This window comes from Hyla sarda, chromosome 5 (genome assembly GCF_029499605.1).
Source record: "Hyla sarda isolate aHylSar1 chromosome 5, aHylSar1.hap1, whole genome shotgun sequence".
Taxonomy (NCBI): Eukaryota; Metazoa; Chordata; class Amphibia; order Anura; family Hylidae; genus Hyla; species Hyla sarda.
In genome coordinates this window covers 227,706,901-227,734,275 of record NC_079193.1, presented here as the reverse complement: position 1 = coordinate 227,734,275, position 27,375 = coordinate 227,706,901, and the positions used below count along the sequence as shown (strand labels likewise).

The 27,375-nt window shown below is 45.6% G+C and overlaps 1 protein-coding gene and 1 pseudogene across 3 annotated transcripts in view; both read right to left on the bottom strand.

The window, feature by feature from the left end:
- The window catches only part of KDM1B (lysine demethylase 1B), a 95,831-nt gene that overhangs the window by 28,673 nt on the left and 39,783 nt on the right, over positions 1 to 27,375 (bottom strand). For all 3 annotated transcript variants that reach the window (XM_056521251.1, XM_056521249.1, XM_056521250.1), the window contains 6 exons: positions 20,414 to 20,551; positions 11,441 to 11,612; positions 9,804 to 9,931; positions 8,632 to 8,763; positions 7,378 to 7,452; positions 2,060 to 2,176 (listed from right to left, as the gene is read on the bottom strand). In XM_056521251.1, coding sequence (XP_056377226.1) covers positions 2,060 to 2,176; positions 7,378 to 7,452; positions 8,632 to 8,763; positions 9,804 to 9,931; positions 11,441 to 11,612; positions 20,414 to 20,551 — 762 coding nt within the window. The remainder of the gene's footprint in view (positions 1 to 2,059; positions 2,177 to 7,377; positions 7,453 to 8,631; positions 8,764 to 9,803; positions 9,932 to 11,440; positions 11,613 to 20,413; positions 20,552 to 27,375) is intronic.
- On the bottom strand, positions 5,183 to 5,296 carry LOC130275211 (U2 spliceosomal RNA; annotated as a pseudogene).

Sequence of the window (27,375 nt, the reverse complement as noted above, 5' to 3'; positions counted from 1 at the left end):
ATGAAACTATTAAAAGTTATGTTTTAGGGGTTGTATATCTAGGGGTTTTTCACCCCGGGCTTCGGCTCAGGGGTTTGGATATTCATGTACCATACAGGTACAGTGTGTCATGCAACCTAGATGCTGGACAGTCACGGTGTGTGCAGTTAACAATGACTATGGGGGAGATTTATGAAAACCTGTCCAGAGGAAAAGTTGCTGAGTTGCCCATAGCAACCAGATTGCTTCTTTCATTTTTCCGAGATCTGATTGGTTGCTATGGGAAACTAAGTGACTTTTCCTCAAGACAGGTTTTGATAAATTTCTTCCTATGTTTCCAAATCTCAGATTACAACCAGAGAGTCAGTGTGAGACTTCAGACAGAGCAGCAAGTCCTCCACTGTGTGGCTTTTCTCGCCCAGGCTTAGCAGATGTAATCTGGTGACCCAGAAGTCCATGTGGTCTGGGCTCAGAGAAATGCCACAGCTTAGGTATGCATTAAACTGGTTGTTCATGTTGTGGTGTACATCCCTTTGGTGACGATTCATGTCAGGGTGGAATACCGGATATAGAAAAATTCATATCATGTACTGCATGTAGTTACCCAAGTGCAGTGGAGTCAACAAGATGGAATGGTAGCACCTGTGCCACCAACAACTTAGCCAGGAGTGAATTGAGGCCCACTGTCTGTATGACAGATTCTCCAACAGGAGAAGAGGAGAAGAACACAACAGTGATGAGAACAAGCTGGAGAATGTCCTGCCTGTGGAAGAGGCCTGGCTGCTAGACAGATGAGAGGGGTTAAGAAGTGGAGCAGCAGTAGGTAAGGAAAAGGTTTCTTCACATTTTGGGTTATCCCTCACAGCCTTGTGATGCTGCTCCTGCTCTGAACATTTCTTCACCTCCTCACCTAGTTCCCATGTCATGTCCAATGCTACTTCTTCATTATCAAACTTCTTATCATCATCCCTGCCACTCCTCTTGCCATGAACTTCTGATGTATGATCATGGACTCTTTGAGTATCCCCACCACATCTATCAGCACCAGTCTCACTAGTGTTCTTGCCACATATTTTACCTACACCACCTCTACAACACACTATAAAGGCTTACTGTCATCACACAACTCTTCCTCATGGTTATCGCTATCCTTCTAATTAGCACTAGTGAAAGGAGAGAAAAGATAAAGATGATGGAACAGACAGTGAAGGATAGACATTTCCTCATGCCATGTAACTGTAGACAATGAGGAATCCACTGACACCTGGCTTAAGGTCACACTGTCAGACTCTTCCTCCTCCTGAGATGACCAAGAACGAGTCAACCAGTCCACAAGGGTCTATTATCCTCCTCTCTCAGTTGTCTTGCTAAGATGGCAGGCCACAATGCAGTGCATAGGGTTTTATCAGCCTCCTAAACCCACCCTATGCTTTCTCTTGATTCGCCTGGGAGCTGTATGTCACATAATACAAGCAATGATTGGATAACCTGTGGTCATGTGATCTTGCTGCTAGCTGCTTGTCTACACTGATAACATCTTAGTGTTTCTAGTACTTCACTTCAGCCCAAATGCCATGTGTTTCTCATCCCTTCTGCTAATATTAGGATTGATGCCAGGCCCGCATGAGTTAAGCGGAGCCTTGCATAGTTCTTAAGTTTTCTATCCTCTTGCAGACAGAAAGCTTAACCAGCCTGTATATATGCAGTCAAATAAGCAGAGAAAACAATGAAACAATGATAGCACTCTAATTAGAAAAACACACAAATCATGGTCCAGAGACCAAGCAACCTAAAAAATACAAATGTGGGTTGGAGCTATACCCCCCAAGGGAACGCTATAAGAAAGGAGATTGTCTGCCTCCTATGGATACTATAAGAAGTTTACTGTCTGCTGAAGGGGGTATAGCGTGTTCAGGAGAGCTTTCACTCTTTTGCACTTAATATCGCCTTCTAGTGGGAGCAACCTATGTCTAAGTAGCTGTCATAGGACAACTCTCTATGGAAAAAAAAAAATAATAATAAAAAAAAAACAACATGGAGTTGAACAGTGTACATTTACTATAATAGACAACTAACTTACTTTCTCAATAATTCCAGCTCCAAGGCAATTTATGGCTTTAATCTTTTTCTCTGGTAGAGGAGGATTAAAGTGAATCATATTTTTCTGAAGTAAAGCAAGGGGCACGGTAACCAGAACCTGAAAAAAAAGTGTTACTTGGTCAAAATAAAAATGTTAACTTCATAATATTTTATCCATCAACAGCTTATTAAAATTACGTAAATAACTTATTCACTTTTATACAATTCACTGTTATACAATCTTGTAGTGCGGGTGACACTGATTAAAATGATATTCTCCTTTTTCTGGTATGCTAATGGGTGGGTAAGGGGCATGGGTGGAGCTCTGCTGGCTTCCATGGGCACAGTGATGTCACCGCTACCATGCACCGCTGTGTAGAGTTGAAAACAAGCAGCAGTGGGAGGCTATTAATATTGATTAGCGAGGCAGAGCTCTCATCACTTGTCCAATGGAAAAAGGGGTGATTTAACTTTTATTGGGGGGGAGATTTTTTTTTTTGTACTCACCGTAAAATCTTTTTCTCATAGCCTTCATTGGGGACACCTTACTGATGGGTATATGCTCTTGCCACGAGGAGGCGCTGTCCCTAGCAGGATATACCCGCCCACTGGAAGTGAGGTAATCAGTTTTGTCACAAAGCAAAAGGAGAAGCCAACAAAGATATAAGTCCGAAGGACCCCGGAAAAGAATCACGGAAAAAGAACCAGAAAAGATCATCCGGACAAAAAATTTGAGATATGGGTGGGTGCGGTGTCCCTCAATGAAGGCAACGAGAAAGAGATTTTATGGCGAGTACAAAAAAAAAAAATCTCCTTTTCTCTGTCACTCTTCATTGAGGGACACCTTACTGATGGGACAGTCCCCTAGGGTGGGGACAACCACCACTAGAGAAAGGGAAACAGTCAGAGACTGAACCCACTCGTTCGTAAGGGGTGCGGACGAGACTCCAGGCCAGAGACAACAGAGGCCCAGAAACTGAGCTCCCGGAAGATCCCCCGTCCATGGAGATGGACTAGGACGGCAAGGCAAGAGACCGTCTTTTGCAGAGACTAAACCTACGGTCCATACAGAGAGACAAGAAAAAGGTCGACTAGGAAGCCAGCTGGGCCAGAACCATACCAGAAGGAATTAGGAAATCAACCCCAAGAAACACAGAACCAGACAGAGGGCTAGCCCGGCTGGGAAACAAAAATGGAAAAAGGCACAACAAGAGAAACCCATCCAGAGTTGACCAATTCAAGAGAACATGCTGGAAAGACACCATGGAGAGCTGCGTATGCCTAAGCAGAAGGCGAGCACAGGAGAAAAACAACTGGAAAAAAAGAAAAATTAGCTCGACTGGTGTAATCCAGATGACTCGAACGCCCCCCATCTCGGGAGTACATGGACTGAAAAAGGGGCATCCCGGAGCAACAGACATGGAAAATGGAGGTTCCTGAGTCACCTGGAAGATGACACCTGAAGGGGAAGGAAACCCAACAGCCGCGAAACACTCCGGGAGACAAGCTTCCGTGTCGAAACAAGAAGAAGTGCGGTACAAAAAGACCGCCCCACAAATGGAATTGCGGAGAAGTCTGGGCAGGATCGCTACCCATGCCCGAGACCTCAACCATCACTATGGCCCAAAAAACCAGGAGGGCCAACCCCAAAAAGATGGCACGCCACAGCAGTCTAGGATAGTGTCCAGTCCAAGGAGACTAACCAGAGTTGGACCCCAGCGGTCTGAAAACACCAGAGCACTCCGAAGCAACATCCCATCAGGACGGTAACAAAGGGGGGGAAAAAAAGGGAACCCAGCAGAGACTCCCAGGTAAGAGGCACAGGAAGGTCACTCTAGAAGACTGTGGTTCCAGGGTCGCACTGTCAAGGGAAGGAGAAACACACCCTTCCAGGGAGATTGCGTCAAGTGAGGATGAGACCAATGGCAGGACCCAAACAACAGATGGTGGCTAGACTGGTCGCTGAGCCACACATGAGTGCGTAAATTCCTCCAACAGAGGAGAGTGCCAAGGCTGCATGAGCAGCGGTAGATAACAAAAAAATAACAAAAAACATGAGAGAGATGGCTCCATCTTGGCAGAAGATAGCGGTCAGCGAAATAGTCCTCCTAGTGGAGGGGAAAAACAAGGGGTGGTCGAGAGAAAACCCAGGCACCGACTATGCCAGCACCTTGATCCCTGTACCTCCTGTGGAAGGGGGATTGACAAGTGCACCAAGTACTGTTGAAGCATGGCTACGAATGCAAATAAGAAGCGCACACACACAGCAACCAACCGCCTTGATAGGAACACCCCATCCGGGTGAAACCCTGGACCAGATGAGTGCCAACTGAGCCATCCTAGACGTGCCTAAGGCAACAGAGCAGACGCCTGAGCCACCCTGCACAGGAAACCAGGAAAATACCTGTCGGCAGAGAGAGGGGGGGGGGGGGGGCTGAACCAGACTGTGTCGCCCCAACAGGCATAACAGAGGTGCTCAACCGTCGCAGGTCTTTAGAACAAGATCACAGGAAGGCCCAAGGCACACCCCATCGAACAGAACGGAGGCTCCACACGTGCAGAGGATCTTAGCATACGTTGGGACACATACATGGTTACCTCACGATAGTAGTGGGGTACCAAACTGCAGACACGAAGGAAGCCGCAGACATCCAAAAGTCCGGCAGAATGAAAGACTCAGCACCCAATGGTGTGTCACAACCATGCCCCTAGCAGACTAACTTGGCATTCTTAGAAAATGGGAACAAAGAGTGCAGCTGTAGCCATGAAAAGCCATGGAACCTGCAGGAGACGCCCACTCCATCTCCTAATGGTGCGACACACCAGGACTGCTGTCGCAGATGCAAGCGATGAGGGATGCATGTGGGGCAGGAAACATGCAGACACAAAAGAGGTCCCATGAACCCATAGAGGCACACTTTGTGGAACTTCACATGGAAGGAGTCACCGGACTGCAGTCGTGGGAGCAGCAGGAATGGGGGAGGTGACCTGGTGGATTAGAAAGCCATGCAGACACAGTCTGGCTATCTGGCATAGGGACCCTGGCCACACCGGGTCCCGCATTCAGAACCACACACTAAAAGTGGGCTACCAGCTTGAAGCCATGAGAGCAGCAGGCACGTGGAGACGTTCTCAAAAATACATTTAATATATGGTCCTCAGATAGTGGACGTATCAGATATTAAACTGATAAGAACAGGTACTACACTTGATCTTACCCAAAAAGCCGAGAAGCGATAGATAGTACAGCCTTGCGCTGAATCTGTCCTTATGATCACCGAAGGTAGAACGGGCTAGGAAGCCCCCACCATATCCCTCATGCAGGGACACTAAGAATACTCATGCTGCATCCTCAGAGCAGCAAAGGTATGGAGCAGCGCGCTTGGAAGCGCCTGCCAAGGTGTCACACAGCTCCGAGGCCAGGGGACAAGAGCGGGCTGGACCCAGACAAACGGAGCCGCTCAGAGAACAGAGCGCTGCCGACCCCCACAATGAAGTAGGAGAAGAGCAAGATGCTAGTGTAGGGGCGGAGCTAGTCACCGCTGGAGGCGCCCATCATCAGATCTGTGAGTAAGCACCCGCCGGCTACAGGAATGATCCGTTGTGAGCGCGAACCTGGAGAGGAGGCGCTTCCTGTCCTCCTGGTCCACGGGCTCTCGTGAAGAAGGGCGCAGCCACGTGCCGCCATAGCCCCCTGAAAAATGGAGAGTAGACGCAGCATGGTCTCCTTGCTCAGGGGAAGAAGAAGGGAGGCCATGTGCCGCCAGAGCCCTTGACTCCCGCTGGCTGAGCCCCCAGCACACATAGCTGGCAGAAAGGAAAGGTAAGCCGGAAAATAATGCCTATGGAAGGAGCTGCTGCAAAAGGCTGGTGGTTGTCCTCCACAGGACATAGTATGCAGACACAAAGCCCTCCCATGAAACTCTGAGTCCCTTATTAAAGAGGGGAGGGGGGGGGTACATACTCAGCTGCGGACGCCATCTTCTATACTCCCCTCAGGCATCTTCAACTAGCTTATGGCCAGGTTGCATTATACCAGGCTAAGATAGCGGAGTGAGCAGGGGCAGTGGGAGACCCATAACTAAGACTTGTTAACAAGTCGAAACGCATTAGTGCATTTGTTTGTACTTCTATTTTTTATTGCTACGTTACACTTGGATTTGACCTTTTTCTAATAAAGTTTTGGATTTTACCTTGTCAGGAGTCAGAAGTCTACCTTTCCACTTGCTGAGTGGGGGACTCGGACCCAGGGTACAGCCTCCAGGCGCTGGCTGCTGGCGAGATGGGGTTAACAGTACATACTCTATGTCTGTGCCCCTTCATCCTAACTAAACAGCCCTTACTAGAAAATAAAAAAGACCAGGTCTGGGGAGCTCCCAGACCTGTGTCTTGCCTCCTACTGACACTAGCTAAAACTGATTACCTCACTTCCACTGGGCGGGCATATCCTGCCAGGGAGGAGACGACTTTTTTTTTCCTATTGTCAGCACCTCCTAGTGGTAAGAGCATATACCCATCAGTAAGGTGTCCCCCAATGAAGAGCTCCTGCTCTTGCTTTATGTTCATGATGGAAATGTACGCCATGGTGCGCTAAGTCCCAGGGCACATGACATACATTTAAGTCATTGGTCCTTTACGGGTTAAAATCCAATTCAAGGAAGCAGCACTCTACAGGGTGATGAACCAACAAGTTATTTATTCACTCATCCAAATACAAAATTGCAACATTTCAATCCTACAATTAGGATCTTTTTCAAACAGTGTATTAACTGCATGCAAAACATGTATATATGGTAACATCAATTAATGATATCACAGATAAGGGGGGGTGTACATACATGTGTAAACAATGTATACAATGTTAAACTACAGTGATCATAATGACATATCAGACAGTTTCAATGCATAATTTATCCAAAGATCATGTGCAGTATCCAATACTGTGTTTACATTAGGAATAGTTTATTATAGATTGTTATAACTCATAGCATATACTTAAATTGGTAGGCCAGCAGTCACCAGTATAGTTAGTGCACAAGACATGTATCCAGACTGGAATCTACTAGGTTTCACTTGTACGATTGTGCATGTCTGGAAGTCAACCAATGACCTCCAAATGGCTGAACTAACTTGGGAACTAGGATTACATCGCTCGCAAGACGTGGAGCGGGAAAACAACTAAGTATGCCAATATACTACATATAAAAGTATGCTAATAAGACAATTCTCTGATGGAATTCTCATACAGATTCAACTGTGGTGCATCTGTTTAAAAGGTATTTGCTCCACAGTTTTGTAATGCTAGAAAGCAAACTATACCTTTTGTGCATTGTACATTTTTCCATTTGCTGTAGTTAGACAGATTTCTTGTCCACTGTAGTCAATGGTTTTAACCTGCATAAGAGAATACAAAGTATTTTTAACAAATACATGTGCAAGTGTGTGGGTAATGCTTACATTGGGCAAATCATTGCATACTGCATATAGATCCATCAGCTTACATTTTTATCTTAATCATTTACTCGCATAGGGTTAATGATTTTAATAATATCCTACATTTTTCAAAGGGTACTGCCATTTTCAGTACATTACTTCTGGACTCCCTGTAGAAGCAACACTTGACTTGCCCAGAGTAGAGGGTGCTGGCCAGATCTGAGACAACATTCTCAAACTACAAAGGACTATTCCTTTGCTGTAGATATGAAGTTTCTTGTATGGACTAGAAAACATGAATTGTAGTAATAAGTGTACAACCAAGTTTATTAGGGAACAAAGTAGCCATGGGTATAGATTTTATCATTTTTGCCTCCTGTAGGAAGAATAATAATGTCTTCAGGTTTTAGCAATCTAGAAATTTTACATTTCTCTCATTTCAAGTTAGGTTTTAAAGGAAAACGGTCACCTGTTCACCCTATAACCCGATATATATATATAACGGGTTATAGTGCGCGTGAAAAGGAGACCAATGTGGGGTCTCGGACTGCTATACCTATCTGCAGTCCGGAGCCCTGATTCTCCAAAGGTCCCCCTCTTTCAGTGCTGACTTGCGCTCTGGAGGTGGGCCTGCCGGCTGGATTTCAATATTCATAAGCGCCGGTCACGTGAGCACTCAGTAGGCACGAGCACTCATGTGACCAGCGCTTATGAATATTTAAATCCAGCCGGTGGGCCCACCTCCAGAGCGCTGTAAGAGGAGGACTTTCGGAGAATCGGGGCTCCGCACTGAAGGTAGGTACAGCAGCACAAGACCCCGCATCGGTCTCCTGTTCACCTACACTATAACCCGGTGTATCGGGTTATAGTGAGCGTGAAAGGGTGACCGTTTTCCTTTAATGTCTTTTACACATTCCAGGAGAAGAGTAAACCTTGATATAAAAGGTAAGTATTATTATGTTAATTGGAATAGAACCACCATCTGAAGTTTGGATGTTATTGTGTGTAGCTTCTGTCCTAACATTAGGTGGCAGTTATGACTGCCTGCTAAAATATTGACAAAGAAGGGGCAATGGTCACGCAGAAGCAAGCATCATAACCACCAACTTAATTCTGTAGCAAGTACAACTTTACACTTACAGCTGACTTGAATTGAATATCAAGTCCTTCTGCCATTTTGTCAGTGATTGCTGAATAACCGTCAGTTAACATTGTGTGATCTCCAGAAAACTGAGCAAAGAACTCGTTGTGATCCCAAGAACGAGCAGATACCTGTAAACAGAAGAACAAATCCATTAACCCTGACAAAGAAGTGAAAAGATTTATTTCAATCTCTGCACTGATATAAACATCTTTATATGTTTCAATAGAGATAAACAGCTGTTTATGGCCAGCAGAATGCCAAGGCCAGTTTCACATTATGTTTGTGATGTATGTATAGTATGGATGTCAGAAAAGATTCCAAAGTACATGCTGAACATGAAAAAATGTCCTTTTGGCCTCTGGCTTGCTGGTAATTATCAGTATACCAAGAGAAAAAAAAGGTTTTGGACTACACTATTCTACCAATTGGTTGGAGTTCAATAAAAAAAATATATATTTTTTTTTTTCCAGGAGCTATATTGCCACTGTATGGCATTTGTTACTGGCCTCCATTAGACATAAACATTAGGAAGCACTAGTGATGTTACTGTCCATATATTCACTGTTCTCACTAGGCCTTTCCCAACCAAGATAACTGCACAGCCTGGTAGCAGAAGAGCCCCATCCTTGTGGTAAGTCTTAACACTAGCTACATACTAGATGCCAATCTAATGATTACTGCGCTCGTTCACCCTTCAGATACAGTCACAAAAGGCCTTAGCTGTGGGCATGAGGAAGCAGCTTCTGTACAAATTCTGCTCCTGCCAAAAGAAGAGGAGGAGGCTATATCGTAGCCTGCTGCCACTGTATGCTTATACATAGGGATATGTTGCAGCCTTCAGCTGGACATATAGGCCAGGAGTCCTCAAGACATGTATGTCTAACCAAGCAAACATGATGTGAACCCAGCCTAATACGTATTCTTGGACATACATGTTGTCACAAGTGCACCCTGTACTGAGACTCTGGACAATTCTGCATTATACTTAATCTGAAACTAAGCTATGGTGTGAAAGGATAAAGTATTACAAAATGCACTGCATGTTAAAATAGTACATATTCCTGGTGTATAAAAAATTAAAGATATAACCATATTTTTAAAGCTCCTATGATATGATTTCTGACATCAACAATGATAGGAGGAGACCATGTGGCTTGAAGATACTTGCATTATGTAGATTACTTCCACAGGCATATTCTAGGTTACTAAGGTGGAACTGTAAAACCTTTTCCTCCTCATCTGTAAATTGGATTCCAGATTCCTGAATAAAAGTCTTGTAGATTTCTTGTATTTTATCTGCAAAGAACATACAGATACAGCTATATGAAAGATGTAATAAACGAAGCCATGATGCTAATGTAAACAGAGCCATAGATAGATAGATAAGAAAAAGAAAATAGCCAGCACAACTACTTTATACATGGGTGACACTGATGTGGCAAATACGCAAAAAGTATGCAAAAAAAAAAAAAATAGAGGCTCTTAGCGCACTTTTTGATCATAACGTGTCCCCCATCCACCACGCGGAGGTGGCTGCTGGCTATTTCTCTTTTTTGCTGTGCACAGGTTAGGGGGAGTGGCACCCTCTCTAGCCGTGCACCCCTCCCTGTTCACAGGAGGTTTTTTAAATTGATAGTGGATCCTGCATGTCACCCAGTCAGAGGCTATATGCCCAGCAGAGTGTGAGTGAAATGAGTGTTAGGGTCCCATCCAAAGAGAGGCCACCTCCGTGTGGTGGATGGGGGGAGACATTTTGATCAAAAAGTGTAATAAAAGCCTCCATTGTTTTGACCAAGAGTGTTGCTGCAACCTTCTTTCTGTATACTTTGTATTTGCCACAGCAGCGTGCACCCCTGTATTAGGTAGCTGTGCTGGCTATTTTTCCTTTTTCGCTATATAAGTTAGGGGGAGTGGCACCCTCTGTAGCCGTGCACCCCTTTTTGTTCACAGGAGGTTTTTTTAATTGATAGTGGATCCTGTATGTTACCCAGTTAGAGGCCATATGCCCAGCAGAGGTGAGTGGAATGAGCGTGTTAGGGTCCCAACTGAAGTGAGGCAACCTCCGCATGGTGGATCAGGAAAAAGTTTTGATCAAAAAGTGCGCTAAGAGCCTCCATTTTTTTTTTACCTAAAGTGCTGCTGCAACCTCCTTCTTTTTGCATAAAATGTATATTTATCAGGTGCACAAAATTGTGGCCTATGGTATCAGGCTTGGATAAAAATTCTAAATAAATGCTGTGTCTGTCCTGATGGTCTACGAAAATATGCAGTTAAAATTCCAAACTTTTATTATATATTATTTTATATTTTTATTATATTCCTTTTAAAAGTCCATAATGCAAGACAACACACCACCCAGTCCTAACGACATTCGCAGAATCAGACGTGTTTTGAGAACATCGAGTGGCTCTTCTTGCTTTCCTATTAACCCACAAGAAACAATCACAGGTAATGACTGGCTAAGGTAGGTCACTGTTATGTGTCAAACTGGAAGTGCTGCTCAACTGAAATTGGGTACTTTGGGACGGAGATCAGGGCAGGTGAGTATAAATCATTTTTACTTTTTATCCGAACTTGTACACCATGATTATGTGGCGTCTGACAACCCCTTTACCTCTTTAAGAGAAGCATAGAAACAGTGGTGTGTACGGCAAGACCTGAATAGATGTAGATAAAAAGTGAAGAGGGCATGTATGTGGCCATACAATTGAAACTAGAGGGAACACACATTTTAGCCAATTTCACAGTATACAGTAAAAACACTTTGCAACATCCAGAAATATGCTCCCCAGAAATGTATAGTACCTCCAAGTGGGACATCCTGATGCTGACTTTTATCTTTCCTCCATTCTGCAACAACATCCAGTATGGCATTAAAATGAAAATCCATGCGTTTATCTATAGCTTCATCTGTTATTCTTCCTCCTTCCTGAATCAAATCACATTTTTCCCGAAGTTTACGCATTTTAATCCCAATCTGTCATACAAATAAATTGTGGTATGAGACAAAGAACCAAAAGCAAAAAAGGAGATTTTTATGCTTACCATAAAATCTCTTTCTTGGAGGATCCATTGGGGGACACAGACCTTGGGTATATGCTGCTGTCACTAGGAGGCTTGACACTATGGTAACAAGAAAAAAAGTCAGCCCTCCCAGCAGGATATACCCGCCCACAGGCACCTTAGCTAATCATTTTTGATCCCAGAGCAGTAGGAGAGGACCCGCAGGGAAGAAAAAAAAAACAGAAACTGTCCGAGGAACCGCAGAATAAAAATCAACTGAAAAAACACCCTCGGACAGGTAAACAAACCAGGAACACCAGAAAATTGGGTGGGTGCTGTGTCCCCCAATGGATCCTTCAAGAAAGAGATTTTATGGTAAGCATAAAAATCTCCTTTTCTTTATTGGCTCCATTGAGGGACACAGACCTTAGGACATACCAAAGCAGTCCCCAGGGTGGATAAAAGAGAATCAAATTAGGTGGAAGGCTGGACCACAGCCGCCTGCAACACCTTGCGACCCAGACTAGCATCAGCAGATGCAAAGGTATGAACATGGTAGAAATTTCGTAAAAGTGTGCAAAGACGACCAGGTGGCCGTTTTACAAACTTGTGAGGCCGAAGCCCTGTTGCGGAGCACCCAGGAGGCCCAGACAGAACGAGTGGAATGGGCTGAACCCTAAAGGGCGGAGTCTTCCCCTTGCAGCAATAAGCTTCTGAAATAGCTGAGCGGATCCACCAAGAAATGGTGTCCTTTGAAGCTGGTAGTCCTTTACGACGACCTTCCATAAGAACAAAAAAGGAGTCACACTGGCGAAAGGAAGAAGTGACTGAGAGGTAGGTCCGAACAGCTCTGACCACATCCAGTTTATGGAGCAAACGTTCCTTGGAATGAGAAGGAGCCGGACAAAAAGACGGGAGGACGATATCCTCATTGAGATGAAAGGCGGAAACCACCTTAGGTAAGAAGGACAGAATCGGGCGAAAAACAACCTTGTCCTGGTGGATGATCAGGAAGGGAGGGCGGCAGGATGGAGCTGCCAGCTCCGAAATCCTCCTAATCCTCCGCAATCAGGAACACCAGACGTAGACGTAGCAGAACGTCCAAGAGAGGTTCAAAGGGAGTAGCCTGCAGGGCCCCAAGAACCAAGTTCAGATCCCAAGGGGGAGTAGGCGATCTGTGAGGCGGGCCACGTGAGCCACCCCCTGAAAAAAGGTCCGGATAGGAGAATTGGACGACAGGGAGCATTGAAAGAGAATGGAAAGAGCTGAAACTTGGTAAGACCGCCAAGTACGGTGGTAAATCTTCGCAGAAGAGGGCTTGATCATAATGCGGACAACCCAGGCCGAAAACCCCCTGGCTCTCAAAACCGCGGTCTCAACCGCCACGCGGTCAAATGCAGCGACTATAAACTGGGGTGGCAAAGAGGACCCTAAGAGAGCAAGTCTGGACAGAGTAGGAGGTGCAGCGGCACATCGACCGGTAGCCGGACCACGTCTGCGTACCACGCCCTCCTGGGCCAGTCCGGAGCCACAAGAATGGCGGGGACGCCTTCCACCTTGAGCTTCCTCAGAATCCTGGGAATGAGAGGAAGGAAGAGATAGGGTAGGGCAAAGTGCGCCAAGGGATCCCGGGACTTCGTCACAAAGCGAGGAACCTTGTGGTTGAGGCGCAATGCGAACAGGTCCACATCTGGAGTGCCCCAGAGATTGCAGATGTGCGCAAACACTTCTGGATGAAGAGACCACTCGCCTGGGTCGGCGGAGGATCGGCTGAGAAAGTCCGCCGCCCAGTTGTCCACACCCGGTATGTGAATCGCTGAGATGGATGGAACTCTGAGTGCCGCCCAAAGAAGAATCTTTGAGACCTCGGCCATCGTTGCTGAGCTGCGGGTGCTGCCCTGGCAATTGATGTAAGCCACAGCTGTGGAGTTGTCCGAATGGACACGAACAGGACAGTCCCGGAGAAGATGCTCTCAATGGCGTAGGCAAAGATAGATTGCCCTGATTTCCAAGAGGTTGATGGAGAGAAGGGATTCTTGGGAGGACCAAAGGCCCTGTACTGTCAGGTCCTTGAAGACCCCTCCCCATCCGCTGAGACTGGCATCTGTCATGATGACTTGCCAGGAGAGGGGCAGAAAGGATCGCCCCTGACAAAGAAGAGGGGAGCGCAGCCACCACAGAAGGGAATGACGGGATCTGGGGGGCAGGATGATCCTGCGATCGAGGGACAGCGGAGATCTGTCGAACCGGGACAGGAGAGCAAGTTGAAGAGGTCGACAATGAAATTGAGCAAAACGAACGGCTTCGATGGTCGCCACCATCCAGCCCAGGACCTCCATGCAGAATTGAAGGGAAACTGGAACGGGTTTCCAGAGAATCCGAACTCCCAATAAAAGAGTCATGCGCTTGTCCGACGGGAGCTGGACTCTGGCAGACGCCGTGTCGAACTGGAGTCCCAGGAAGACCAGAGACAAGGAAGGAGTTAGGTTGGACTTGGCCCGATTGATCATCCAGCCGAACCAAGACAAAGTTTGAAGAGTGAGGTGGAGACTCCCCTGATTCTGGGCCCTGGTTGGAGCCTTGACCAAGAGGTCATCCAGGTAGGGCGACCACTCCTGCCAGGACCTTGGTGAAAACCCTCGGAGCAGTGGCCATTCCGAAGGGAAGAGCCACAAACTGAAAATGGCCCTCCGGGACTGCGAAGCGAAGATAACGCTGATGTGCTGAGAAGATGTCAGTTGAGATGCTTCAGGTCCAGGATTGGGCGAATGGAGCACCCTTTTTGAGCACCCTTTTTTTGGGGACCACAAACAGATTGGAATAGAAACCTGAAAAATGCTCCCTGGGAGAACTGGGATAATCACTCCCTGAGCGATGAGGGACCGAAGCACACCCCGAAAGGCCCTTACCACAGAAGGGAAACGCGGGGGGCGTGAACGAAAAAAGCAGTCCTTCGGAAAGGAGGCAAACTCTATTCGATAGCCGTTGGAAACGACATCTCAGACCCAGGAATCTTGTACGTGGGCACACCAGACGTCCCGGAAAAGTAACAGACGACCTCCCACCCGAGAAAAATCTGCGGGTGGGGGTGTCCCTTCAGGCAGAGGTCGGTTTACGGGTGCCCGCTTTGGCCGCAAACCGACCTGAATGGTTCTCAGATTTCCAGGAGGGACGGGCCCTGTGAGGGCACCTGCCTGGCCACCCTACCAGAGCCAAACGTCCAAAAGGACCGAAAAGGAGGTCGACCTCCGGCGGGAGTCGGTATTGCGAGACTTATTCTGAGGCAATAAAGAACTCTTACCTCCTGTAGCCTCTGAGATAATCTCATCCAGGCGTTTACCAAACAGGCGAGAACCTGTAAAAGGTCCGTTTGAGATATTTTGGAAGCAGCATCAGCGTCCCAGGCTTTGAGCCACATGGAACGACGTAGCACCACCTGATTACCGTGGCAAAGGCCGTACAACGAGCCAACTGCATGGAAGTCCCCAGCAGCAGAGTTGAAGTGCTAAGTCCACCAGTTCCTCAGTAGGGGACCCAGACAGAATACCCTGTCAGATTTGGGAAGCCCAGATAGAAAGGGCTTTTGACACCCAAGCAGAAGCAAAAGCAGTAAGTAATGAAGAACCTGCTGCTTCAAAGGCAAATTTTGCCAGATTTTCAATTCTCTTATTTGCCTGGTCTTTAAAGGAAGCTGCACCTGCCAAAGGCAGGGTAGTGGATCTTGACAGGCGGGAGACAGGTGTTTCCACTGTTGGAGGGGATGTCCACTTTTCAACGAGTTCCTTGACAAAAGGAAGTTGTGCCTGAACCTTTTTAGTACCCTGAAAACGTTTGTCAGGATGTTTCCAGGCAGTTTCTAGTAAGGCATTGAATTCAACATGAGAGCTGAAAACCTTAGGAGAGGGACGGGAGTGGTGAACGGAGACTTCTGTAGCTGCGTCCGCAGTGCCTGGGTCCTCAAGGTGAAAGGTGTCCTTTATGGCCGAGACCAAGTTGTCTACTATGCCAGCAATGTCGGTTCGGTCCTCTGAGTCAGAGGCAAAACTTGAGGCCTCATCTTCCAGTTCCCCAGGAGAGTGGGAGCGGGTGGAGGCAGCCTTGGATGAAGGCGAAACTGACCTGGTACACAGATCTGGAGACCTAAAGCGGCAACCAGGAGAGCGGCCCTTAGAAGAGTGGTGGTTCTGGGGAGCCAAGGAGGAGGGGCGATACCTGTGAGGAGAGCGCCTATTTCTACTGCCGGACTCTGGCGACGAGCCAGAGGACAAACCCCTAGGACGCTTGTGAGGGTGCCTGGAATAAGGGGAAGGAGAGCGAGGCTCTCTGGAGGATTGGCATAAGGAAGACTTCTCCAAAGCTGTCACCACAGAACGGGAGACCTGCGCCAAATCGGAAATAGACTGGGAGAAGGAAGACACCCACTCCAGAGGGGGGAGCAGAGCCCACAGGTCCTATTGGGACATCCTGGGAAGATATACCAGGAGGGCCGGGAGGCGCAGTGGTGCAGGCAGGGCAAGTGGGATCAGCAGAACCACAAGGCATTTTAAGTTTGCAGTCCCTACAGGCATAATAGGTGACCAGGGTCCCAGGTACCTGTCTGAAGGGGGGGGTTCAGTCCTGGGGTCTGACATAGTGCAAGCAAGATAAAAAATTAAGCAGTCTCACCCAGAGTCTGTGTCCCTCCTGAAGAGGAAAAAGTACAGTTCTCTGCTTCTGTGAGAACTAGAGCCGGAAGGAGGGGGGGGGGGGGGAGAGGAGCAGGGAGGCTAGACCAATGCGCTGAAGGGGGCCGAATCAACCGTAGGAGAGCCCTCATTGGTCAGAAATGCTCCTTGAAGCGCGCACACCGCGCTGATAGGAAGGCACAATGCTCACAATGCGCGCGTTAAAGCACGATAGGACCCGAAGCCCAGCCAGCATAGAGTGGGCAGGGCTAAGGTCCGGGAGCTCCGTGTATTGCAGCCAGCCTGCAAAGGCCTCCTAATGCCTGTACCGTACCGAGGGTGAGGCCGAAGAAGGCAGGGTGCCGCCGGCTAGCTCGAACTGTGCTGAGGACAGTAAGCGAGCTCTTGTGCTCTGGTCGCATTGCATGCGCACAGAAGTAAGTGCCAGTAAAGTATACTGAATGAATTCACAGTGATAAAAAACCCTCTCCTGCACCGCACAGCGTCCCCACATCCCAAATGGCCAACCAGGTGAAGCTGTAAGCGAGAATAAAGAGGAGTGGGCATCAAACAGGGGGTCTCCAGAGGTTGAGAATGCCCAAACGTGTAGAAAAAGAAGGGGGGAATACTCACCTTTTTTCTAGGAGACTTACCTCATGAAGTCTTCAGTCAGTTTTTAGTCACCTGCATTATGCTGGGCTCAGACAGCGAGACGAGCAGGGAGAGTAGGGTGACCTGGACCCAAAGGTACAACCCCAGGCGCTGACCAGTGGCGAGAAGGGGTTAACATTACATGACTCGATGTCTGTGCCCCTTCTTCGCAAACGGGGAAACAGTGAACGCTATGTTCCTGAGACCTCACCTGAAAAGAGAAAAATCTAACTAAACGTCCCTAAACTGAAAAATAATAAAAATTGACAAGGTCTGGAGCTCCAGACCAAGTATCTGCCTCCTACAGACACTAAGCTAAAACTGATTAGCTCAGGTGCCTGTGGGCGGGCCAGACTTTTTTCTTGTTACCATAGTGTCAAGCCTCCTAGTGACAGCAGAATATAACCAAGGTCTGTGTCCCCCAATGGAGCCGATAAAGAAAAAATCCATACTGGTAATACAGAAATACCATAACTTGAGGAAGAGTTAAAATGGATAACTGAATCTTGTCATTACACATAAATAAAGATTATCAATTTTATAATAAAACTATATAATCATACTTGGGTTTTCTCACCATACCATCCCCACTTGTGAATCCAATTTGGATGTGATCAACTGGTAAAAGGGCCACTCAACGAAATGTTTTTCCCCTACATAGTAGTATCATACACAGCACTAATAATTATATAGTGCCAACAAATTACAAAGCACTTTTTAATTTTGAGGGTACAAATTAGGACAAATTTCAGACATTACATTATTATGCACTAATTATTAAAATAAGAGCCTTGCTTGCAAATTATCATGGGACAATGGAAATCGGTATTATTATTATTATGAATTTACTAGCTTACTGAATCAATCGTACTGCTGCGAGAAAGCAGTGGTGTACAACACAAACAGACTTCCTTCCTTTACGTCTATCTTGAAAAGCAGAGCAAAACTTCAGAGGTAGCAGGAATTTGCGTGGCGCTGACCGGAATGGACACAATGCAGGTGCGGTGACTTGAGATAAAATTATTTATTAACCAAGATGCAACGTGTTTCACTGTGCAAGCGCATGCCTGCCTGAGGAAGCTGCGCTTGCACGGTGAAACGCGTTGCATCTTGGTTAATAAAGAATTTTATCTCAAGTCACCACACCTGCATTGTGTCGGTTCCAGTCAGCGCGACGCAAATTCCTGCTACCTCTGAAGTTTTAGTCTACTTTTAATGTTCTACCAGGAAGGCTGCAGACGGGAACTTTTTGATAATTATTACGTGCTGTCCATCGTTGTGTATGTCGGTACACTAGCGGAGTTGATAAGCGACCACCTGATTTTCCTTCCACTCCAGCACGTGTGATACTCCACATGGAGCTCCTTCGTATCTTGTTTTTACTTCAAGTGCAACTGTCATGAAATCTGGGTGCAATAACCTTCACACAGCTTTGCTGTATGACACGCATGTTAGATTAGCTGAAGGGTGCATACGCTGGGACCTGTGTGTCAATCACACAGTGGTCCCAGCGCTGACATACAGGGGGTGGGCGTGGTGGCGGCAGGGCATCGCGTACCTCACACCACGCCTATCAGACCATCAGTGGCTTTGATCAAAAGCATTTTTTTGGGGTCATGAAAGCCTGCAAATATTAGGTAAAAACATTGCTATACCCACCACCTGCACATAGTACAAAGGCTGTGTGAATACTACAGAGGAAATTATTTTCTTTTTGGAATGCTCTCTGATGACATGACAACCACAGTTCTCTCTGCTGACGTTATTATAATAATAATAACGCTTTATTTATTGTTGTCCTTAGTGGGATTTGAACCCAAGTCCCCAGCACTGCAAGGCAGCAGTGCTAACCACTGAGCCACCATGCTGCCCTTAGCATACATCTGCTATGCATGGTTGCTAAAATGGACAGAGATGTCAGCAGAGAGCACTGTGTTCGTGATGTCATCAGTGTTCCAAAAAGAACATTCAGCAGCTAATAAGTACTGGAAGGATTACGATTTTTTTAATAGAAGTAATTTACAAATATGTTTAACTTTCTGTCACCATTTGATTTAAAAGAAAAAAGGTTTTCACCGGAGTACCCCTTTAAGTACTTATAGGTACAAATAGGCAGATACCAGGTCTTCATTACCTTTACTGTTTTGGTTTATTGTTATGGTTATTAACTATCTTTGCTATAATAATATGCAATTATATTTAAAAGTATTTGAAAGTGCTACTTGTGATGATTGTCTATAGAACTAATTGTGGAGGATTTGATTTTCTATTCTCATTTGTGATGCTAGACCCTCTTTATTAGCCTGATCTGCACATCAGCTACTCTATTAGGACTTTGCACTTATAACAATGTCTATTTTCATGTTTATATTGTTAAACAATTTCAATAAAAAACAGAAACAATGAAAAAATAAAATTAGAAATTTTAAGCATAAAAGTAAACATCAGTAACAAATCATTTCTATTGCAGGTTACATATAGGACCAGTGGAAAGTTGAATGAATTTTGCACATTGTTACTGCAAAGTGCAAATGTTAAAGGGGTTGTTCCATTTTAGTATATTACTAAGATATGCCATCACTTTATAAGTCGTAAGGGCCTGACATATGGGACTCCACTGTTGCTGAGCAAGAACGGGCTACAGCAGATTTAGTGCTGTGGTCCCTTTATAGTACGTCACTGCACAGCAGCACCTGGCACAGCTATATCAGTCAATATTTTAGATTTCTGCTGATTCCTTTCCAGATTGGGCAGGTTTTTTTTGTCCATGTTCCCTGAAGGACTTGGCTGTTGGTTCTTGATCCAATGCTTTCCTCTCAGTGTAATCTTATTGCATTATTCGATCTCTCTTTTTTATTTTCAACTTAAAGGGGTACTCCGCTAAAAGCATAGGGGATAAGATATCTAATCGCGGGGGTCCCGCCACTGGGGACCCTGGAGATCTCTGCTGTGGCACCCCTGTCATTCGATGCACGAAGCAAACTCCGCTCCATGCCTGATGACTGGCGAACACGGCCGCCATGCCCCCTCCATTCATGATAATGGGAGGAGGTGTCATGCCTTCACACCCCCTCCCATAGACATGAATGGAGGAGGCATGCATGAAATCACAAATGTGGAAGCTCCAGGCTTCCGTGTTCCAGACGCCACCGCTGCCGCCCTGGAGATTGCATGGGTCCCCAGTAACGGAACCCTCGCGATTAGACATAAGATGTAAGATTAGGATAAGATGTTTTCAGCAGAGTACCCCTTTAAACTTGTGCCCGTTTAATAATATGTATATATGTGCAGTAAGTTCACTTGTCTGGACACAAATGGCTCCAAATGTTATTACCATTTTACTTGTCTTTTGGATTATATTATTGTGTATTCCTTTTTTTTCATGATTTGTTTCAAGATTTTTACTTATTTGCTTCACAATGTCACGTAAGTAATAAAGGCATTAACCACAGAAACCCACTTGCTCACACATTATCGCAATGGGATTGTTGATGCAACCATTCACAATCTGCGCTCCTTTTCCAATGGTGACTCCCTTAAATGATTTGTCATCCCAAACTCTACCACCAATTCTGTCTCTTGCTTCAAGTATCATCACCTACAATAAAATGTAAAAATAAGATTAAATTCTTCTCATGCAGTGAAAACTATATGAACACACAGGTAATAGGCTTTTCAAAAGGAAAGCTGACACCAGCGTCACCACACAAACCTGCTTGTACAGGTGAATAGTGCAGCTGAGGCTGATTACAGTGGCATTTAACTTTTTTAAATGTTGCTCCCAAGATTTGGCTCAAAATCATTATATGTAAATTAGCTGCTTTGGTGCAGTCAGGGCGTTCTCTAGAGGTGCACTGGTATGGTCACGCGGCTTGTCTCTGGATCACAACTCCTCGTGATGTCATAGCCCCGCCCCTCGTGACATCACACCCCGCCTCCTCAATGCAAGTCTATGGGAGGGGGCATGAAAGCCATCACACCCCCACCCATAGACTTGCCTTGAGGGGGCGGGGCATCACAAGGGGGCGGGGTTATTACGTCACAAGCTTCCGGCGCAGGCTCCAGTGTTCGGAACAGTTTGTTCCAAACGCAGAGCAGTGGAGTACCCCTAAATATTCATTAGTTTGCCCATAAGCATGTAACCCTTAAATGCAATCTCACACATGTACAGTGGGATCTCCAGCACGGCTGTGCTTCCAGGTGTGCTGGAGATCTTAATACATGTGCTTGACCCCTTAAGCACTCCAGTGGAAAACTTTTTTTTTTTACCTGTTAAGGACCCAGGACGTACCTGGACGCCCGTGGGAATTTCGGTCCCTGCCGTGCGACGGGCAGGAACCGGACCGGGGTGACTGCTGATATCGATCAGCAGGCACCCCACGAAAATGCCCATGGGATCATCAGACTGGCGATTTGCGGCTATTCCAGGTCATACGGGTCTATGGTGACCCGGTGAACCGGAAAATAAGGGGGATCGGGGTTGTCCAAGACACCCACGTTCCCCCTGAAGGGATAGGAGTGAGATGGCAGGGGTGTCACCCCTCCTATTCCTGCTATTGGTCGTCTAGAAGCGACGACCGATAGCAAATCGGGGGCGGTGGGGTTAACTTTCGGTTTCCCCGTTCTGCCCACCCACAATAGGCGGGGCAGAACGGAGAAAACGAGGAGGACCGGCATCGAAGGTCCACTCACCCATCGGCGGTGGCAGCAGGCGGCGATCGGCGGCGGTGATCACGTGCGGCTGGCTCCCTGGATCCAACGGAAGCCGGTGAGTTGCCTAGCAATATCTGGAGGGCTACAGTTTGAGACCACTATACAGTGGTCTCTAAACTGTAGCCCTCCAGTTGTTGCAAAACTACAACTCCCAGCATGCCCAGACAGGTGTTTGGGCATGCTGAGATTTGTAGTTTTACAACAGCTGGAGGGTCACAGTTTGGAGATCACTGTGCAGTGGTCTCTAAAATGTAGCCCTCCAGATGTTGCAAAACTACAACTCCCAGCATGCCCAGACAGGTGTGTGGGCATGCTGGGATTTGTAGTTTTGCTATATCTGGAGGGCCACAGTTTGGAGATCACTGTGCAGTGGACTCTAAACTGTAGCCCTGTAGATGTTGCTAAACTGCAAACCCCAGCATGCCCAAACAGCTGTCTCGGCATGCTGGGAGTTGTAGTTGCGTACCTCCAGCTGTTGCATAGCTACATCTCCCAGCATGCCCTTCGGAGATCAGTACATGCTGGTAACAGAACCTAACTCAAGGTTTTCCCACCAGTGTGCCTCCAGCTGTTGCAAAAGTACAACTCCCGGCATGCGCGGTCTGTCAGTACATGCTAGGAGTTGTAGTTTTGCAACAGCTGGAGGTTTGCCCCCCATGTGAATGTACAGGGTACATTCACACGGGCGAGTTTACAGTAAGTTTCCTGCTTGAGCAAATTTTTCGCCGCAGCGCAAGCTCCTAGCCGGAAACTCACTGTAAACCTCCGCCAATGCGGATGCACCCTAAAAAAATACTACACTAACACATAATAAAAGGGTAAAACACTACATATACACCCCCTTACATGGTCCCCCCCACAATAAAAATGACAAAACGTATCGTACAGCAGTGTTTCCAAAACTGAGCAGCCAGCTGTTGCAAAACAACAACTCCCAGCATTTCCGGACAGTCACTGACTGTCCAGGAATGCTGGGAGTTTAGGCTGGCACAGAGGGGGACTAGACAGAAAGGGCGTCAAAAACCTGCTACACTATATCATAGTAAACATATTACACCTTGTGCAAATAGGGCAAAAGAAAGTGCATAGCATGACATTCATGAGATAAACATCTAAACATATTATTGCAAAGCCATTTCATACCCTGTATAGATGTATTAAAGGTGCAGAGTAGTGCAGCAGGAGTGATGCCACCCCAACGTACGTTTCGGTACGGTCCTTCGTCCTGGGGACGAATGACCGTACCGAAATGTACGTTGGGGTGGCGTCACTCCTGCTGCACTACTCTGCACCTTTAATACATCTCCTCCCCCTTTGTTTTGCTTGTAATTATTTTAATCATATTTAATAAAAATATATTTTATATTTCAACAAATGACTCCAAATTCTGGCGTTTTTATACAATTGTCAGGAGTGCATTATGAAGCCCATACAGTGGTAATCTCTGTTTATAGTCTTTTTATGGTTGCCCAGTAATAGCCTATGGAGGGTGTAGGATTTTCCCCCAATTCTGTAGATATATATATATATATATATATATATATATATATATATATATACCAGCAATAAATCCAACAGCACTCACGGGTTCAAGTGAAAAAACACAACAGTGTTTATTTAAACCATGTTCAGATGCAACGTTTCAGTGATATCCAACACCTTTTTCAAGCATGGTATACAAATGTGCAAGACAAACCTTTATATGGTATCATATTAAGTTAATTACAGACTCCAATCAGTATAATCAAACAAAATTCATACAGTAAAAAGACATGATCAATACAAAATTTATAATATGAAAAAGTGCAAGTGATAACAGTGTGTTCAGAAACAACAATGGTCGCCGTACATACAATAGATCATCGTTGTTATTAAAAATATAAAGTGCAGATAATAAAGGCGCAGCTGCAACTGTGTCTTCCAGTGATTAAAAAAAACATTGCCATGGGGACAGACCACTCACCTCCCGCGTATGGGCGCCGCCATTACGGCGTCTCACATGCAGTCATATGGCTCCCGGTCATGTGACGCTCCCGAGCTCCGCCCCGTCATCACGTGACCGGAGCGAACACTCGCGCATGCGCGCCTGCCACTTTGATGCCGAAAACGGCATCAAGAGACCTGGCGGAGACACGGGAGCGCCACAAGCACCAGGACCAAACTGACATCATGAATCCCAATGTAGAATAGCAAATTAGAATACAAATAGTGTCTAAAAAAGATAAATGGTGATGTACAAAATAGATAAATAAATACAGGGGCAAAAAACATCATTATCATCAAAGGTCATGAAAAAAATATAAAGCCGTTCTCACTCGGTCTGTGAATGACGGGGAAACCTATCAGTAATAGAAAAGTTTTAATAGTACGCCAACAAACGCATCAAAAAACGCATCATGTGTATAGGGGAGAGAAATTTTTTTTTTTTCTGGTTATGTCAGTGGATACGTCAATGGGCACACAAATGTACATAGGTGTACAGATGTGCATCCAGAGGCACATCCACGGAGAACATCTCACCTAAGGTAAGGGGGGAAAGGTATACTCGTGTAACTAGATAAAAAAGTGAATACTTAAATGTGGAATCAAAGTTCCACAATGTGCCCAAAAAAGATGGTATAGTATGTGGATAAGTATGTATATATGTATATACATGCATGTAAGGACCAACATATCAAAGTTGGTATACAAAAAATATGAAAAAATAACAAATATATAGAGTGCAGTGAGTATAATAATAATAATAATAAAAAAATATACTAACCGTAAAAAAATAAAATAAATGCTAAGTGTCTAATGTGAATGTATGTCTCCAATCCCCACATGCATAATGATTCTCCATATGCACATATGGATCTTTAACCTTCCTAAAAAAGTATATAAATACATGGCATTGCCCCTCCTTTGTACATCACACATAACAAAAATTCTCATATAATCGTAAAAAAATTTTTTTTTATTACACACATGGAAGAGTAATGTAAAGAATTATAATAGTATATTCCGTGTCGGTCTGTTTGGTCTGTCCCCCGACAAGTAAATACTTCAATATCTAAAACAAAACAGAGAGAAAGTATCAATAATATATGTTACATCGTATACCACTTAAATACATTCTCAATAGTAGACATTGGCCTACGCATTATATATAGCCGATGTAACAGTAAAATCTACATTCAGGCCACGTGGGCGTAACGTGTCCAACTCATGAATCCAATATAACTCATGTTTCTTTAAACGATTAATTCTGTCTCCTCCCTTCTTACTCTCTGGTACATGGTCAATTAATGTAAACCGCAACTCTCCTTCCGTGTGACCCGCCTCAACAAAATGTTTAGATACCGGCAGATTCAGTCTAGCCTTCCTGATCGAATACCGGTGCTGGTTGAGGCGGGTCCGGAAGTCGAGTGTGGTCTCTCCAATGTAAAGTAATTTACAGGGACATGAAAGTGCATAGATGACAAAGTGCGACGTACAGGTTAAAAATAATTTCAATTTATATTCCCTTAATGTTAGAGGGTGTACAAACAAAGTGCCCTTGTTCATCCTTGGGCAGTTGATACAAGTGCCACAAGGAAATGAACCCTTACGATTAACTGTCAAATACTTTTGTCGGTCCATCGGGCTTGTGGATACGTCGGTTTTCACCAAACGATCTTTCAAGCTCGGTGGCTTCCGATAAGACATCAACGGGGGTTGACAGAACTCTGGAATTTCAGAATGACATTTACTCAAGATACCCCAATGTTTCCGTACCACACCAGCGATCTTATCTGATCTACTGTTAAATGTAGACACAAATGCAATCCTTGGTGGCTTAGGAGTTTTTTCAGTCTGGTGAATTAGTAGTTTACGATCCAATTCTAGGGTCTTGTCCTTACTTGCTAAAAGTAAATCACGTGGATACCCTCTGCGTGCAAAGTTATCCACCATTTTGTCTAGGGCCGGTAAGACTCTGTCGTCCACTCCCACCACCCGGCGGGCCCTCATCATCTGACTTGACGGGAGGGACCTTACCATGGGGCGGGGGTGGTGACTGTCATACATTAAAACAGAATTGCTGTCCGTCGGTTTCGTGTACAGATCGGTGGTCAGCCGTCCACCGTCTATACATACCAACGTATCTAGAAATTGTACTGAAACCATAGAAGAAGTTAAGGTAAATTTAATATTAGTATGGATATGATTTAAAAACCCCAAAAAATCCAAAAGTTGTTCGTGTGTACCCGTCCAAATTAAAAAGACATCATCTATGTAGCGCCACCACCCCAGCACATGGCTGAAGTGGTGGCTCACATAGATGAATGTCTCCTCCAGGGCCGCCATGAACATGTTCGCGTACGTGGGCGCCACGTTCGTGCCCATGGCGGTCCCGGACAACTGCAAATAAAAAATATAATTAAACATAAAATAATTATGTTTCAGTACAATTTCAAGTAATGTCAAGATCAATTTACTCTCCTCCTGTGAATGGTCCAGTGAGATAGCCAGCTGGACTGCCTCCAATCCTGCTTCGTGGGGTATAGACGTATACAATGAAGAGACGTCTAAAGACGCCAAAATTGTGTTTTCAGGAATGTTAATTGATTCAATTTTTCTAAGAAAATCCGCTGTGTCTCTAATGAAAGACTTCGAGTTCACAGCGTAGGTTCTTAGTATCCTGTCCAAAAAAATAGAGATCTGGCTGGTAATCGACCCCCTCCCGGAGACAATTGGTCTACCGGGAGGGTCCACGAGAGATTTGTGGATTTTAGGCAAAATATATAGAAATGGAGTCGTTGGACAAGGAACCACAAGAAAATCATAAAGTGCTTTATCGATCAAACCCCTTTGTAGAGCAGGACCTAGGCACTCTCGGATCCTACTGGCTATCTCTCTTTTTGGGTCACTTTTCAATTGTTTGTACGTAGTCACATCAGATAATTGCCTATAGACTTCACTCAAGTACTTTGATCGGTCCATGACCACAACCGCCCCGCCTCTGTCGGCGGGTTTTACCACCAGGTTGTGGTCATGGACAATTTGGTTTAATGCAAGTTGTTGTTTTCTGGTCAAGTTAGGGCGTATTGACACATGTTGTTCTGATTTTAATTTTTCAATGTCCTGTCTCACTAGTGCGCAAAAAGTATCGATCGCACTGGAGCTAGTATGTGGGTTAAAGTTGCTGGGGGGCTTCAAGCACAAATCTCCAGCCCTAAAGCTCACATCCCTGCAATCAGCGAGATCCACTTGTGAAATTACAGTTTTATTAGCAAACATTGCTTTCAGCTTAAGTTTCCTAAAAAATTGATGGCAATCTAACTCGACCTGAAACCAGTCCGCATGAAAGGTCGGGCAAAAGTTAAGGCCCTTGGACAAAAGATCAGTCTGTGCTATCGTTAAATTAACAGAAGAAATGTTTACCACTTCTTTTTGTGTCGATTCTGGGCTGTTCTTGGTGTCCGTTGTCTGTTCCTTGTACTCCCGTTTATGGCGCTTGCCTCCTCTCCGGGTGGGACGTCGCTTGTGTGTTGATGAAGATCTAACAAAATCCTGTGTTACGGTATTAGAGGAAGGAAAATCATTAGTTGCAGTCTGAGCTCTGTCTTTCAAGTCAGGTTTGGTGTCTCTAGTTTTCCTAGGTGACCGTCTAGTCACAGACTGAGACCCCCACATATAGATCCGGCCATTGCTGTAGTCGGTGGAGTCTCTGTACCATTTATGTCTCTT